The 17002-nt window shown below is 49.0% G+C and overlaps 7 protein-coding genes across 7 annotated transcripts; 3 read left to right on the top strand and 4 right to left on the bottom strand.

Annotated features, from left to right (window-relative positions):
• Positions 1-34: 34 nt before the first annotated feature.
• Positions 35-1124, bottom strand: ASPWEDRAFT_46964 (uncharacterized protein; the record flags this gene model as incomplete). The annotated part of the gene is made up of 5 exons (XM_040836877.1): positions 35-74; positions 120-798; positions 844-959; positions 1003-1027; positions 1076-1124. The coding sequence occupies 5 exons, from the start codon at positions 1122-1124 to the stop codon at positions 35-37; spliced, it is 909 nt and encodes a 302-aa protein (XP_040693674.1).
• A 158-nt stretch (positions 1125-1282) lies between these two features.
• On the top strand, positions 1283-2143 carry ASPWEDRAFT_63497 (RraA family protein). Its single transcript, XM_040838701.1, has 3 exons — positions 1283-1413; positions 1458-1787; positions 1832-2143. Exons 1-3 carry the CDS (start codon positions 1360-1362, stop codon positions 2099-2101), a joined length of 654 nt encoding a protein of 217 aa, XP_040693673.1. The 5' UTR covers positions 1283-1359; the 3' UTR covers positions 2102-2143.
• A 97-nt stretch (positions 2144-2240) lies between these two features.
• On the bottom strand, positions 2241-3813 carry ASPWEDRAFT_46962 (uncharacterized protein; the record flags this gene model as incomplete). Its single annotated transcript, XM_040836876.1, has 2 exons — positions 2241-3643; positions 3690-3813. The coding sequence occupies 2 exons, from the start codon at positions 3811-3813 to the stop codon at positions 2241-2243; spliced, it is 1527 nt and encodes a 508-aa protein (XP_040693672.1).
• A 706-nt stretch (positions 3814-4519) lies between these two features.
• ASPWEDRAFT_177914 (uncharacterized protein) lies at positions 4520-6180 on the bottom strand (the record flags this gene model as incomplete). Its single annotated transcript, XM_040831746.1, has 4 exons — positions 4520-5527; positions 5579-5687; positions 5749-5791; positions 5977-6180. 4 exons carry the CDS (start codon positions 6178-6180, stop codon positions 4660-4662), a joined length of 1224 nt encoding a protein of 407 aa, XP_040693671.1. The 3' UTR covers positions 4520-4659.
• Positions 6181-9330: 3150 nt separating this feature from the next.
• ASPWEDRAFT_33334 (DUF3759 domain-containing protein) lies at positions 9331-10084 on the top strand (the record flags this gene model as incomplete). Its single annotated transcript, XM_040833761.1, has 3 exons — positions 9331-9475; positions 9535-9663; positions 9718-10084. Coding segments are annotated over exons 1-3 (302 nt in total), but the record flags the coding sequence as incomplete, so codon positions are not given.
• Positions 10085-10201: 117 nt separating this feature from the next.
• ASPWEDRAFT_166081 (DUF453 domain protein) lies at positions 10202-11392 on the top strand (the record flags this gene model as incomplete). The annotated part of the gene is made up of 1 exon (XM_040829929.1): positions 10202-11392. One exon carries the CDS (start codon positions 10202-10204, stop codon positions 11390-11392), a length of 1191 nt encoding a protein of 396 aa, XP_040693669.1.
• A 176-nt stretch (positions 11393-11568) lies between these two features.
• ASPWEDRAFT_46958 (uncharacterized protein) lies at positions 11569-15980 on the bottom strand (the record flags this gene model as incomplete). Its single annotated transcript, XM_040836875.1, has 3 exons — positions 11569-12528; positions 12573-13789; positions 14498-15980. 3 exons carry the CDS (start codon positions 15978-15980, stop codon positions 11569-11571), a joined length of 3660 nt encoding a protein of 1219 aa, XP_040693668.1.
• Between the last annotated feature and the right edge of the window lie 1022 nt (positions 15981-17002).

Raw genomic sequence — 17002 nt, 5'->3', positions numbered from 1 at the left:
CATGTATTATACTGTACAATAAACCATCAACATTCTATCTCCCACCGGTGAACCTATCTGCAGCCTCCTTGGCCCTATGAAAGTCAGCATCATGTATACCATCATCGTGGGGCGCTTACATATCACCCAGTGCAACCATGCATACTGTCTGCCAAATCCCCAATCCAATCCGAGGGGTCACACCGCGGTATAGCCCCCCAATGCCATTCTGGTTATAGATATACTTCACAGCAGACAGCATATTCATGTTCTTCGGTCGACTTGGGTCTGCCTTTAAACTCTGCATTTCCACTCGCACCACTTCGATCGGCTGATTCCACGCAGACAGTCCGCCGCCCAAACCAGATGCGAGGATCTTCTCAAATGGATTCAACTTCTGTGTCTGTGTATCCTGTTTCCCAGTCACGGAGCGAATGGCATTTTCTGCCAGTCTGGACAATCCAAATCGTGACCCCCAGTTGGTGACTTGTCGAATAGCGACCGCATTGACTCCTTTGTTTATCCCCCGGATTCCTTCCTTCTGGTAGATGTTCATGAACGTATTCCAAGTGGATGGGGGCTTTCCACCAGCCTCTGCGACTTTGTGCTTGGTGATTTCGGCTGTCTTCATGCATGTACAGAATCCGACCGTTGCGTATGCCTGTGCCAGACCACCCACCATGCCACTGGTGATGCCTGCTCCAAAGCTGCTGAATCCTAGTCTTTTCATGCCGTAGTCTGTCTCACTCGCGACAAAGAGTAGGACAGCACCTTTGGATGAGGCTTCGATCCAGGCCCAGGGGATCAAGCCTTGGTAGACTGATACGGTCAGCTATGGTAATAGATCGACGGAGGTGTCCGTACATCCAAGAAATCCACCGCGGGCCCAAATTCTCTTTAATGAAGCAGCGAATGAGTCGCCACGATTTGCTGCCATTGTTGTTTTAATCACTTCGAGGGGCTGTCCTAATGATGTGACCCTGTCGAGTTAATATCAGTCTATAATGAGGTACAAATACATACTCGAACATGTTCAAACCACCTCCCACTATATAACAGTTAGTAATGGCCCAATAATACCATCGGAAGTACTCACACAGCAAAGTGCTGAATTTGATTTCTCTTTTCTGAGGTTGCGGCGACATATTGAGTGTCATAATTCCACTGTATAGATTGAACAATAATTGATTGCATCTCATGAGTGGAAAGAGAATATACACTCATATACCATATTGCTGTGACCGTCGTGATGCTCATCGGCTGTTCCGATCCACCCCGACTGGATCACAGCGGATGGATCCGAGTCACTCTTCAACATCCAACAAATCCATGTGAATCCAATAACGCTCGATCAATTCAACCAGATAAACAGCAATAACCATGGCCACTCTGAGTAAAGGTCTGCAACACCTCAAACGTTTTTCAACTTGTGATGTACGTACAGTCTCTCCTATTCCAAAATCCCACTAACAATCTAGATCGGCGATGCCCTCGTCAAGCTCAAACAGCCGTATGGCGGCTTCCTTGATGGCCTCAAAATGTTCTCCCCTGGACCTGGAACCAGCATTTACGGACCTGCCGTGACCGTCAAAATGGTCGAAACCAACAGTCCCGGACCGAAGCCTGATGTGCATTTTGCGGATGCTAACAAGGAGGGACATATCATGTACATCCAACAGCCAAAGGGGCTGTATTCAGCGTGCTGGGGAGGATTAATGTCTACGAGAGCCCAGAAAATGGGAGGCCAGGGGGTGATTATCGATGGGAGAATGAGAGATGTTCAAGAGCACAAGGATTTGAAGTTCCCGGTAAGTAATAAGCATAGCAGACATGGTTCATACTGACAATGCAGGTCTTTGCGCGAGGAACGTCTGTTCTAGGATCGAATACCTTCACTCGGGCGTCTGAGATCAACGTCCCTCTTCAGTTCAAAGGCGATCTCTGGATTCATCCAAATGACATCTTGGTTGGAGATGAAAATGGGGTTGTCGTTGTTCCGCCTTCTCTCATCCAGAATACTATTGAATTGTGCCAGGAACGATGGGAAGTAGACGAGAAGACCTTCGCTGCTTTGTGTGCTGGAGAGAAAATGGGCCCAACTATTCAGAGGCTGCGAAAGTAGCCATTTTGCCTTTAGATTCAGATTATATAATTTCAACTCTATCACACCTTTTCAATCCACGTTTCCTCACTCTTCCTGTCTGTTCGGGGCTCAGTTGATCTATCAATGTTAGCAAGAAACATACATCAGACGGAGATACTCACTCATCGGAGATAGTCTGATCCAAAGGCAGTCGCAGCCGATACCAAGGACGCTCAAAAATCTTGTTAATCTCCTCCAGACTCAGCCCACTGGTTTCTGGCACAAGAAAGTATGTATACACGATAGCGGCAAAACAGAAACCGGCAAACAGAACAAAGGCACCCCATTGATCCATATTCTCCAGCATAGATGGGGTAGCCTTGGTAATGGCAAAGTAGAACAGCCAGTGGAAGCACTGCGATAATGCACCCCCGAAAGATCGAATGCGGTTTGGCCAGAGTTCTGCCCCAAAAAGATAAGGTAGACTGTACAGCCCAATGGCCCAGCCGAGAGCGTGGATGAAGATGAGGGCGATGGCCGCATCGGATGCTCCTTTGCTCACAGTGTCGGAGTCCGTGAGGTAAAAGTTGAGATATCCCGCAAGGTAAGAATGGCAGACGATCTGAATGGTAGCGCCGATCATCAGGGACTTGCGACGGCCGACAACATCAACCAGAACGAGAGACGCAGCAATGCAGCAGACCAGCTTGGTAACACTGTAGAAGCCAGTTGTATAAAGCTTCACACTGGATCCCTGTATACCAACCAGGCCGAATATAGTAGGGAGATAGTTCGTGATGGCGTTGGCACCGGACATTTGGGCGAGGATGTAGGCGACCAATGTGAGTTGGACTCGACGCAGATTGGACCGGACCAAGAGTGTTTCTTTCACAATCTGGATAGAACTGACATGTCCGAGTCCGGAGTTTCTATCTTCAATCTGCGAGAGCATGCCGTTGAATTCATTGTCCACATAAGATGCCGTGGATGGGAGACCACGAAGATGTGTGAGAGCTGAAAGGTATTGCTGGTGTTTATCATTCATGAGCAGCCAACGGGGAGATTCAACGATCAGGAAGGATAGGGCGATGCTGATGGCCGGAACGAATGTCTGCGTGAACCAGGGTATTTGATATTGCAAATCTGTGGTGGACGAGATATGGATGGAGCAGCCATACACAGTGAAAATACCCAGCGCCTGACCGGAAAGCATCCAGACGTTGAACCAGAGAGTCATCAATCCTCTCGTCGTGCTGGGGGCGATTTCAGCAATGGCCATGGGACACACTACCGTCAAGGCTCCGATTCCCAGCCCAGCAACAAGACGGCCAACGTAGAGAGCAGCAAGATGGCCAGATGAGAAGCAGGAGACGAGAGAACCGGCGATGTAGACTAGCTGGTAGATTCGCATCGACCAGATGCGGCCAATTCGGTCGTTCAATAGAAAGGATAAAAGAGCACCGACTCCAGCTCCGAGGTTGACGAGAGAGACAATATTAGAAGTTCTATCGTCGTCGAGGCCATATCGATGCTTGAAGGAAGGAAGTTGCGAAATGGCCGACGCAGATCCTTCATCCCATCCTGTATACATTAGCCACCGTATATATAGAGCTGAACGGTGAAATACCCTTGGCACATCCGCCCATGGCAAAAGCGCACACCGCCAGGAAGAGATGCCGATTGAAGATCTCTCTTGGAGAGTCTTTGATGGCGTGGATGTATTTTGTGAGGGAGGGTTTGGTGTTGGCCATTATGAATGCGTTTATTATTCTCCAATTATACAGATGAGGCCATGTTCTTAAATATCCAAGCTGTCATTACCCCAGATCCTCCACCCTGGATTCGAAATCTGGGGTAATCGGTCTATCCGAAGTGTCCCAGGCTCTGGCAGGGTCCTTCATTTTTGAAAGTCCGGTTCATGGTTTGTGTCTAAACTAAAAGGATCTTTATCGGATGCATCCGCCGTCCCGGGTAGCTGGCCATCACTGCGAGATTTTTCTCGTGAGGAAATATATTGGAGATGATCAAGGCATTCCACTGCAGTGGCACTGCCTAATAGTAGTCTTCGCAAAAGATAGATTGCGTCAATCTGGGCCCTGGTGCAACCAACGTAACGGTGGAGCCAGCATTCATCGTAGGATGTTAAGAAAGCGGCAAGCAGGGCAGCAGAAAGCTTACCATATTGGGGCGGATATCAATTCCGAGTACCAGATGAAACAGCCCGTATGCGTGGAATTACTATTTCATACCGAAGAAACATACTTTCCATCTATAGCCGGTTGATGTACACTTTGAGGGAAATAGTGCAATATTGGAAAGCAAAGGGCCAGCGCCCATTTGGTCGTCGGTGGAAGGGGGTGTTTATCGCTACGGTTGTTAGCCTACTAGCGAGTGTTATCTCTGCCATATTGTTGTGAATGATTGGACATTGGCAGTTCCGATTTCTGGTGAGGGATCCTTTGAAAAGCTCTCCTCTATAAATGGTATTTGTGACATTCACTGTCTAATTTCCGTTACTATATACCCATTCGGATTTGAAATGTACAACTATGAAACCTCCATTTAAATGTAAGGATCCTTGACGGAGAAGGTTGCTTTCACAGCTTTGAGGATGGATCGCTTTTTGACTCTTTTGAGCGGGTACCTGGGACAGGCAATTTCTCCTTCCACTGCCTATCGATGATAACCTTTTCAATCTTGCTCTTGTGCCGCCGCGCAGAGCGGAAAGTTTCATGCTCATCATGCCAACGACGTATCTCAGGACCCAGCCATTCAGCAGCCGACTCCGCACACTCATTGGGATCCTCTTGTGGGATAAAATGGCCAAGTCGCTCAAGGAGAACTTGTCGGACTCTGCCTGAATCGACCCCGCCACTGCCGCCAACGCCGGTGCCCGTAGTACGGACCTTGTCAGCGCGTAAGGCAGAGATACCCATGGGGGACTTGCCTCCGAATATATAGAGCACACTCGGCCGTAGATGAGGAAGCTGCTCGAATATTTGTGATGGTTCAGGCCGGTAGAAGGGGATGTCACTGAGACCCGTGGGATCAATATCAGGATATAGTCGGCTGCTACCATCATACGTGGGTCGCACGAAGCAAAAGGCCTCCTGATGCAATGTTGTCGCCAGTGTCACCGGTGGCCCTTTCCCGGGACTCTGGTCCATCTGCTCCTTGCTGAGGGGATGTATTGCTGTTGGCAGATCACGCAGTCCGTAATGCACCCATTTTTCCAACACGCGCGGGTCCCATGTCTGGTACATTGCATTCCGTTTGAAGCTGTCTGCTGCTACCTCCCTCGAGGGCCAACGATCTCGCCGGTATGTAGATAGTCGTATCATCTCAATGAATATATCCTTCAGCTGGAAGTAGTGGCCATCAACCTTTGTTCTGTGTCGTTGCATGACTGGGTCGATAAGAACGAGGCTGTGCAGTAGGCGAGGATGCATCAGGCTGAGGTTTGCTCTAATTCTTCTATCAGATGGCAAATCGCAAATGGTGTGATGGGTTTATTACATATGTGCACCCCCCATGCTGTGTCCAATGCCAACAATAGGCTGTGGCATCTCGGATCGCTTCATGTTGACTAGATGAAGAAGATCCCGAGAATGATCAAAGTAGCTTGCTGTGGCTGTGAGTCCCAAGTCCCTAGTTTAGATAGAAATAGCACAGTGAAGCAGACTTACGGTCATTCCCAAGAAGGTTCTCATTCATAATACCACTTTGGCCCTAAATGGCGACATCCGCCATCCATATGCCCCTGATCCGTACTCCAGGTGTCTGTAAACGTTTATATATCTCTTCCCAAAAGGGCTCGTAAAGCTCCTATGATACATTTGAGCGGTGCATGCTAAGTCATGGGTCGGGATCTATTCAAAACACCTTGAAGTATAGCCATTGCATAATTGACATACCTTGTGGAAACCATTGCCATGTGCAGCCAGAATGGTCATATCACCAGGCTGTGGGTTCAGATTGTCGAGTGGGATATACTGCTTTACAGCCAGATGCAGAACGTCTTCCTGTTCTTCAGCTGTGGCGGCGGGGTATTCTCTGATATGTTGACAAGGGACAACATGTTCGACAATGCGGAACAGACTGGCTGTGGTGGAGAGCATAATTCCTGGAGTAGACGAAGTCTTCCTAGAAAAGAATGAAACCTTTTCGAGTCTCCTCAGAAAAGGTCAAGTTACGTCCATTTCCTACAAGATAAAAATTGTTCACCCTTTGCTATTACGCACCTTGTTTCCCATATGACACAATGGAGCGGCGGATGGGATGTAAGGGGGCTCAATGCCTCTTCAAACCCTGCTCAACCTGCCAAGTGTCTCCCCAGCTATGACCCAATTCTTTGGCATGACAAAGACTCATTCATCTAGTTACACGGTATCATTTCCCAAGCTTATATTACTCATATTTGCTTGAAAGGGAGAAATTTACTACCGCAGGTGCAATTACTATATCAGCACAGAATTGGAACAATTCGGCAATATCACCATTGAAAGCAACAAGAGAGCCTTGCAGCCGAAGGGACTTGTTGATGAGCAAAAGCGTAGGAACCAGTGTTGTTGACAGAGAAACTGTCAGAAGATAAATTGCCCCATGTATACACATGAGCGAAAAGAGACTGTTCGAATTGTATCAGGACATCTTGCAAAGCTGGAAGTCTGGGCTGGACAGAAAGGTTACGCGACATACAAGCCATAGTCGACAGATCCAGAGCCACACAGAAGAACTGAAGAGCCGATATATATCACGTACCTTTGACCCCATCAAAGGTAGCCACGTAGAACTCCCTGGCTCCGAATTCCAAAATGGTTCAACCATCCTTGCATTTCTGACTTTGAAGTCAGTGACTGAGATTCACCACAACCCCCGTAAATGGCGGTGTGTGGATACTCTACCACATTAGTAAATGCCAGGAAATGGGCATATTGTGACACAACATATTATGCCTGCAATGCTAGGTGAGATGAAAGGTTTAATGCTACCCGCATCAGATGACTGTCATCGATCTGTAACCATTTGAATTGATGTTTTCAAGGCAGATCGGCACAGTCTAGGCAGTCTACACGTCACACTATAGATGTACCTGGTTCCCAGGAATACCCTCCACGCTGATAAACAACTATCCCGAAGGACATGTATTTTTTCCAATATAATTTCGACTAACTGAACGTTCTCAGGCGAGTATCGAGGAAACACCCCAATCCGCAAACTCCCATCGCCATCATATGAAACTATCGGCTTTCCCTAGGCGAGTTAAAATGGATTCAGTGCGACGAGGAGGTCTAGGACGGTCGTGTGTAGCCAACATTTAAACAAGGTGTCTTTATGTGAGCACTGTGTATTCGACCCGAGAGACCACATCTTGCCCTATATCGTTGATCATCATGCTGGTGCGACACCTGATGTTCTATACGCAGAGTATCCCAAGCCCCCCCTCTAGCTACAATCATGGATATTTCAATGTTACATACCGTGGCCTGGCAAATGCCATTATCGGAGTAGCCAAAAGGGTTGCTTGGTAGTATTTGGGAGGGAAGCAACTTTGAGAACCTTGTGTATATCGGCCCGAATAATGTGAGATACTCTGTTCTGACACTCGCAGCTGTGAAGACCTGAACTGTATATGTTAGAAGGGACGATATTGGAGTCGCTACTAAAGCTGTAGTAGATGTTCTTTCCATCGCCGCGCAACAGTGTCGGAGTTCAAGTCGAACTTCTTCAGCAACTGCAGTGCTGGGCCATCATCACACCAGCCCCTCAACCTGTTGCAACAAAGGCTATTCTCGACGAGCATCCTCTACGGGCCCTTGAGATCCCAGATGCGGTGGTACTTCTCGACAAGGAATATCCACGATTCCCATATTCCAAGATGTTGTCACAAGCTGCCTCAGACCCACTGCTGGTTATCCATACCTCGGGTCTACAGGGTTGCCCGAACCATGGCACCGCATCGAAGGGAATGACGATTTTCTCCATGCAGCCACCGCCAGGCTATGAGGCCAGAACATGCTGTTCTTTGGGAGGCGAGTCTTTGCGATGCCGCCTCCATTTCATGTAAGATCACAGCTATACCTTCATTGCCAGCAGAATGAGGCTAAGTCATATGCGAGGGAGCCTATCTTGCCATGCATTTAATGAATGCCATTCCATTTGGCACAGTCATGATTGCCTCAACCTCTACACCATTTTCTGCTCACCGACAGCCCATATATTGATCTATTGCTGAAGCATTCCTCCGTGGCCCATATTATTGCGTTGCTGGCACCGATTACAATTTTTCAGCTCACTCGGAGAAAAGAAAGTGATAGTAGACAAGTGAATGGCAATGTTGACTCTTCTCGTGTACATTCCTCCGAGTCGATCTAACACCGGAGAACTTCAATCTTCAACCAGATATCTTTGAGAGGTTGTGCAGTGATATAACCCTCGTTCTTCATAATGCCTGGCCAACCAACATGAGCTGGGCTTGTAGCTCAATTCAGCCGCAGCTCATCGGCGTAGTCAGCCTCCTACGTTTCTGTGCCGCGGCCACCGCGCTGCCACGCTTATTTTGGTCTCGGGCATTGGTTCCACCCTGAGCTATTGGAATTCGTCTTTGAAGATCCCTGAGCAAGGGGTGGAAACAAAGACGCCCATTGTAAACGGCTACATGGAAAGTATTCACATTGCAGAGCATCTCCTCAAGTATGCCAGTGACCAGCTTTTCTTCCCATCTTCATACCCAGGTCGACATATACTCCCGGTGCAACTCAATCCCAAGCCATCTGGAGTCACACTGGTTGCTGAGTCTTGTCCTTGGTTCAATACACAGGGGGCCATGCCAGACACGCTAGGGACACGTTTGACTCACATTGACTGGGTTCCCGTCGATCTTCTTCGTGGTGTCCTGGTGGATCTGGCTCTCGACGATAACCGCCCAGACGAGCGACTTCAGGTCTTTCACCCAGTCGCAACCTGGCAGTCCGATTATTGGATTTCTACCAGAAGGTCTTCACCAGTGGAGAAGTCCATACTCTTCCACCAGCTGAGGACGCGGCGAAGAGAAGCAGTTTCTTGTCGTCGATTCCGGCTGTTCAGGAAGAATGGGTGGGCAGCTTACATAACGCATGGTTTAAAAAGGGGACGGCTGCTATACAATTGCATGTTCGGAACCAATGTCGATCCCAATGAAATATAGAGTTTATGCAAACAGGATAAACAGCCAAGAGGCGACGTGGCACGTCATTTATCCAAGGTGGGGTAAAGAGGGGTATAGGGAGCTGAAGACAAACTTAGCTGAGAGACGGCAGCCTTATAACACCCCCTCCTTCCCTGATCCATGGTTCTTGGAAGCCAAATACACTTATTCAGGAACAAGCAAAAACCACTTCGAAATCATCACCATGGGTCTTTTCAGCCATCACGGTAAGATATATTCGCCCGACACTCGCTGGTTTCAACAGACTTTGACAATTCGGGTACAGAGGAGGACTACGAGAAGGTTGTGAATGCCGAGGAAGGGAATCAAGCGCATCTTTCTCATGAACTTATTGCTGGTGCAGCCGCATATGAGGCTTCCAAAGCATGGGAAGATCATAAAGCTGCTGCAGGTGGTAAGTTGGATCTTTTAGAATTCATACAGCAGAAAAGTACCTGACAGTCTCTAGGCGAAGTGAGTCATTCAAAGGCAAAGGAGTTTCTTGCTGGGGCGGCTGGTGCTTTCGCTGTCAAGATTGCCGAAACAAAGGGCCGGGACTTTCTCGATAAGAGAAAGCTGGAACGTGATGCGCAAGAGTATGTTAAGAATAACTACGCTGAGTAGGCCGATGGCGCATAACGGCCAGTTCTGGATATTGTGTGACCTCGTGTTGCGTGCCTTCGGTAGCATGCCTGGCATGCAGAGGTGTTGAACTTATCGAGGAATATAAATACATAATTACTTTCATTTTATAGTAGCTATCGAGTAATGCATTCTTCTAATTTCATTCAACCATTTTTCGAATCGAATCGATTATCAATGGTCAACATGGGCGATTATTTTGGCAGTCTATTTCACAGCCAGCATACACACGGATAGGCCATCGGATGCATCCGATGGTCCAACTCTGCTTTTATTCTGCATCGACGACCCATCAACCAGCAACCATCACCATGTTCAGACAATCATTATCTCATCTTCCTTTATCCGGCATTGGTCGACGCTCTCTATCCAGCGTCACCAAGATCCAACATTCTCTCCCCGCTGCCTACTACCGCGGAGGCACCTCTCGCGCTGTCTTCTTCAAACAAGATGACCTCCCTGCCCGTCGATCAGACTGGGATAGCATCTTCCGCGGCGTCATCGGGAGCCCTGATCCATATGGCCGTCAACTCGATGGACTGGGCGGCGGCATCTCCAGTCTGTCCAAAGTATGCGTCGTGGGCAAGTCGACCCATCCGGATGCGGATATCGACTACACCTTTGTCTCGCTGGGGGTAAAGAATACCGAGGTGGATTACTCCAGCAACTGTGGCAACATGATCAGTGCTGTTGGTCCATTCGCCGTGGATTCCAAATTGGTCACGTTGAATGATCCTGAAACCGCCTCAGTGCGCATCCACAACACCAACTCGGGCAAGATTATCAACGCGACATTTCCCGTTGTCGACGGTGAGGCTGCGTCAAGTGGTGATTTCTCCATCGATGGCGTCGCTGGAACTGCTGCTCGTGTCCAACTCGACTTTGTCAATCCTGCTGGATCTGCGACCGGGAAATTGTTGCCCACTGGCAACGCCACCGACACCTTCGATGGCGTCTTAGCCACCTGCATCGACGTCGCCAATCCATGCACATTCGTTCGAGCTGCGGATCTGGGCGTTGAAGGCAATATATCTCCCGATGAAATCTCCGCCCACCCAGATCTGCTGTTGAGATTGGATTCGATCCGTCGCCACGCTGGGGTCCAGATGGGTCTGGCCGATACAGTCTCACGGGTCCCTGGCAGTGTTCCTAAGATCGGTATCGTTTCGACACCATCATCCGATGCACGAAGCAAAGCGCAGAAGCAGACATCTGCCGATGTTGATCTGCTTGTTCGTGCCATTTCAGTCGGACAGCCTCACAAGGCAGTCCCCATTACGGTGGCCCTGGCGTTGGCCGCTGCTGGACGAGTTCCTGGAAGTATTGTCGCAGATGTGGCCAGCAAGAGCCCTGTGGATGACGCTGGTATTTCCATTGGCCATGCGAGTGGAAATCTCTTGGTTGGCGCCGACTTTGATGCTGATGGTGGATTGAGCTTTGCGACTGTCTTTCGAACGGCTCGTCGTCTGTTTGAGGGGCGCATTTTCTGGAAGAATGAATAGACATTTGTATGCACTGGGGGTAGTTTATATATTGTTATAGAGCTAGTTGTACAAAAGCCAGTATTACATGTTTGATCCATCAGAAATTATACAAATAGTCTACCCTGAAGTAGTTTCGCATGAAACTATACACTCTACTTTTTATCTCCTGTCTTAACACAAGAATAATTTACAGATCATCCGCTCTTCTTCGCCATCAAGTTCAACGCACTGCCCGCCTTGAAATACTCAATCTGCTCTGGCGTAAATGTGTGATTCAACCGCGCCTCCCATTCATCTCCTCCCTGTGGCGTCACCTTCAGCGCCAACGACTGGCCTGGTGCCAGCGATGCCAGACCAGTGATGTTGATGAGATCCGAAGCCTTGATGCGATCATAGTCGGCTTCATCTGCAAAGGTCAACGCCAGCATTCCCTGCTTCTTCAAGTTCGCCTCGTGAATGCGGGCGAAGCTCTTTGCGATAATGGCCACACCGCCGAGATACCGCGGCTGCAGAGCGGCGTGTTCACGAGAGGAACCCTCGCCGTAGTTGTGGTCGGCGATGACGACCCATTGTCGGCCGTGAGACTGATAGTCACGGGCGGTCCCAGGGACATCACCGTCGTTGTTGGTGAGCTGGTTGTGAACGGTGTTGACTTTGTCTGTCTCCGCGTTGACAGCCCCGATCAAAGTGTTGTTGGAGATGTTCTCGAGATGGCCTCGATAGCGGAACCAGGGACCCGCAGGTGTGATATGATCTGTTGTACATTTACCCTTCGTCTTGATCAGGATCAGACAGTTGGTATAGTCTTCGCCAGACCAGGGAGCAAAAGGAGCCAGCTTCTGTAGACGATCGGATGATGGGCTGATCTGCACTTCGAGATTGCTGCGGTCGCCGGTGGGAGGGCCTTCATATGCAGAGTCCGAATCCTCGTATCCTTGTTGGGGAAGAGCATCACCGGTTGGAGGGATGAAGCGGAATTCCTTTCCAGATGGGGTGGTTATCGAGTCGACGCTGGGATCGAAAGAGAGATCGTCGGAGAAGATCTTGCCCATGACAACTTCAGGGGAGGCCAGGAAGACGTGAGTAGCCGGGTTGGAATCGAGGCGACCAGAGAAGTTGCGGTTGTACGAGGTGATGATGGAGTTTTTGGTTCCCTGTACTGGTTAGAATGTGTCTGATCATATGAAGCTATACACACCTTTGGCATATCGACTCTGTCCCACGAGCCACAGCAAGGACCACACGCATTTGGCAACATCGTCGCCCCCAACTTCTCAAACACTTGCAGGATGTCTGCCTTCTCCAGAGTATCTCTGGTTTGCAGACTTCCAGGCGAAACCAGCAGCGGCATCTTTGGCTTCAACCCGGCATCCAAGGCCTGCTGGGCCAGACTGGCTGCTCGGCCCATGTCCTCGAACGATGAATTTGTACAGGATCCAATCAGACCCGCTGTCAGTTTGCCTGGCCATTCGTTCCCTTCAACAGCATCACTAAACTTGGACAATGGAGTAGACAGATCTGGCGTGAAGGGACCGTTGATTCTCGGTTCCAGCGCGGACAGATCAATGTCGATGACACAATCATACTCTGCTCCCTGATCGGCACGTAGCTCTGAAGATATACGCTGCACGGCGGTTGCCATGTCGGCGCGGTTGTTAGCATGCAGATAGTCTGCCATCTGCGGTGCATACGGGAAGACGGACGTTGTTGCCCCTGTTTCAGCGCCCATGTTGCACACCGTGGCCATTCCCGTCGCCGATAGAGTCGCTGCGCCAGGGCCAAAGTACTCGATGATGGATCCAGTGCCTCCCTTGACGGAGATCATTCCTGCGACAGTGTTGATGATGTCCTTTGGCGATGCCCATCGCGACAGTTGGCCGGTCAGTCTCACTCCCAGCACTTTCGGGGCTGTCAATTCCAATGGCAGTCCAGCCATCACATCGACGGCATCGGCACCGCCGACACCTATCGCAATCATGCCCATTCCACCTGCATTCGGCGTATGTGAATCCGTTCCCACCATCATTCCTCCGGGGAAGGCGTAGTTTTCCAACACAATCTGGTGAATAATACCTGCTCCAGGTTTCCAGAATCCCATATTATATTTCTGACAGGCACTCTCCATGAACTCATAGACTTCGCGATGGGCATCCAGTGCACGGGGAAGATCCTGAGCCTCGCCATCTCGACTAACGATCAAGTGGTCGCAGTGCACCGTTGTAGGGACAGCAGTCGATTCCAGTCCAGCCGACATGAACTGGATCAGGGCCATCTGAGCAGTGGCATCTTGACAGGCAATGCGGAGAGGCCGTAGTTTCAACTGCGATTGGCCGCGGATGATACTTTCGTCGAATTCGTCGTCGAGATGGCTATACAGGACTTTTTCCGAGTAGGTCAGAGGGCGTTTCAACCTATCTTATCAGTATGGCCATAGCACAAGGACATTACACATACCGATCGCGCAATGATCCTACTTTATGGACGAATTTGCTCAAATCCACTGCATGGTTTAGTTCGAGTCGACTCAGCGATGCTGTAGAACCGACAGACGCCAATCCTCTGATTTGCTGCACGGGTTTCCACCGACGTGGACGAGTGAGTATTTTGGTCGACATGGCTGCATTGACCGAAAAATACATCAGAGTGATTCTTGTCTCAAGGCATGTTTTTATTTGATTCACGATTATTACCGAGGCACTGATTGGTCCATCTGCTGTATCGGATGCATCCGTTGTATCGGCTGTCCCGATGACGCGTTGGCAATGCACACAACGTCAGTTGTATTGTCAATGTGGGGAGAAATGGGTCATCAAGTCGTGACTCGCCTGCTGACTTTCGTTGACTTGGTTGGTGAAGCATTATTCATTTCCTTAAACAGATGGTCGAGGACGATTCTAAGCACACTCTGTCATTCTGTCTACAATACAGCATACGAATGGTGTCAGCATAAAGTAGGGATAATAACTCGATAAATTTATCAACACATCTTATACAACAATTGACTTCCAGTTCTAGCGTATAATGTAAATCATCTATGTCATCACACATATTCCCGCGTTTCCACTTCCCCAGCCGCATCGGCCTTTTCCTTTCTTTCCTTCTCGTCTAGCACAATGGTTTCACCATTCGGGAGATTCCGTGCCATTGGAACAACCTGCCAGATAGATGAAGCATTGGCAAATACCTGGTCCAGCATCTCCAGGTTTCGATTCATCGTTTCTGGATAGAACAGGTAGATGCACACTGGAATAGATGCTGAGATCAACGCGTAGATGACGTAGTAAAAACATCCAATTGTATCAATGGCAACCGGAGTTACAAGCACGACCACGAGGTTCCACAGCCAGTGATTCGCAGTGGCCAACGAGGAAATCGCAGCTCGCAGTCGAACGGGGGCGACTTCCGCCGTGTAGAGGAAATTGCCTCCCATGAAGCCGATGGGGTAGAAGCTGTTGAAGATGAACATGAAGGCTACATAGACGATCGCCATGGTGTGCGTGATGGTGTGGAAGCTGGTCGTGATGGCGAGGACGGCCATGCAGACGGCCATTCCAGCTCCACTGATCATGAAGCAGAGTCGTCGCCCCCAGCGATCAATGGCCCAGAAGGAAATGAAACAGCAGAGGGTCTTCCAAACGAACACACAGGATGAGAGCATTTTGGCTGTGGATGGAGTCATCCCGAGGTAATTCTGGAAGATGGTCGAGCTGTACACTGAGATGAGGTTGCCACCGCATGCCTGTTGAAAGAAGTTGAGGCCCATACACAGCCAGAAGCGAAATAGGAGACGCGTCTTGTCGTCTTTGCGGAAGATGTCCTTTAACGATGAACCTTGAGTGCTTTCAAACGCCAGCTCAATTCCAGCAATTTCCCTTGAAATGGCTTCATCTTCATGCGGCTTTCCACGATATTGTGCAAGGCTGAGGGTGGCCTCTTCAACACGGCCCTTGGAGACGAGCCATCGAGGGGATTCTGGGAGAGAAAAGACGAAGATGAGAAGAACGGCAGAGAAGAGGAATGGGACGACGAGAGGGATTCTCCATTGCACCGTTGAAGAAGGAATCCAGCTGAATCCAAAGTCGATCCAGTTGCACAACGCATAGCCTGTACTGATGAAGATGCCGTCGCAGATGACATGTTGGCCTCGATGCTTTGCGGACGAACATTCCGACTGCCAGACAGGAACAGTACCACTAGTCTGTCCGATGGCAAATACCGGAATGACTCGACCGATGACGAACTGGACCAGAGTCGTTGCGGAGCATTGCAGGGCCTGGCCGATGACGGTGATGATGGCTGCGATGAAGACGGTGCGTCGACGGCCGAGTTTCTCTCCGTAGAGCGAGAGTGACAGAGCCCCAATCAGACATCCTATTTGAAACGAGGCATTGCATGCCCCTTGAGATGTTGAATTGTGGGACTTTTGTGCTCCGGTGGTATGAATGGTGTCGATTTCAGGGAAGACGGCAACCCAACTGGGCAGGCTGAGAAGACTTCCAAGAACAGCTTGATTGTATCCAAACAGAACGAATGAAGGTGCCACAATCAGACCAACCAAGGCAACCTGCAATTGGGTACCCACGAAACTAAGATGAAAGTATTTCATGGTGAAGACTGTCAACAGTCGATGGTCTGAAGCAGAGGGCGATATCGACTGTAAAGTACCAGGGCTTCGTGGGGAAATTCCGGGGGCTAGTAGTCATCATCCATTGAGACATGCGGGTTCTTTTTCTCCGCGATGAGCATCAGCCGGGATCGGTTACTTCCATGTTGTATTCTATTGCTTGTTACACTTGGCACATGCTTGGTCTTCATCTATTTGGCAGTAATGAAATGATGGCAATATACTCGTGAAATTCGACATGGCTCTTACAGTTAGTATCTAATCCACAACATTTGCCTGCATCTATTCAATATGTCGGATGCTACCGATGGCATATACGCTTAGTCTACTCGGCATTAGCCGGTTGTGCGTTGTGACATCATATTAATGGAATTTGTATGTCGGTCTAGAGTCTGTTACGTATACACGGCGTACATACCACCATGATCTTCGTACTTCACTTCCTCATCAACATCAAAATGGGCATCCTACGAGTTACCAAGTTCGCCACAAGGATATACCTCCTTCCCTCGTCGATTGAGGAAGGTGCATTCAATATGATGAAACATGTCATGTATATATATCTCTATTAGTCCCAAACTCAATCATTTTATAAACAACCATGTAAAAGAAGTGAAAGAACAGAAGTAATGTATGTGCTACCATTTCAGCAATCCACAGTCAACAGCAACTCAACAAGACTAGTATTATGCCTGCTCCTGTTGTCATTCATCAAGATGGATCCCTTTTTGGAACGATAGAAGCGGGAGAAATGCACTAACCATATCTGGTAAGGCTTACCTTAGTCAAACCCAACTTCTGGACTATCGATGATTGGCTGCTTTCATGCTCCAAACATGGCAAACTGTGAAAACAGCACAAACAAATATTCTGTTGGCTTCAACATCTTTGGTTTCCAAGCATCTATCCAGAGATTAATCCTGACTTATAGAGCATAGGAAATTATATAGAGTTGATATCACATCATGCTGCGCAATGAAAGGAGAATAGCTAGCTCAGCTTGC

Source organism: Aspergillus wentii, assembly GCF_001890725.1.
Source record: "Aspergillus wentii DTO 134E9 unplaced genomic scaffold ASPWEscaffold_1, whole genome shotgun sequence".
NCBI lineage: Eukaryota > Fungi > Ascomycota > Eurotiomycetes > Eurotiales > Aspergillaceae > Aspergillus > Aspergillus wentii.
The sequence above is the reverse complement of the archived record's forward strand: the minus strand, read 5'-3'. Positions and strand labels throughout refer to the sequence as shown.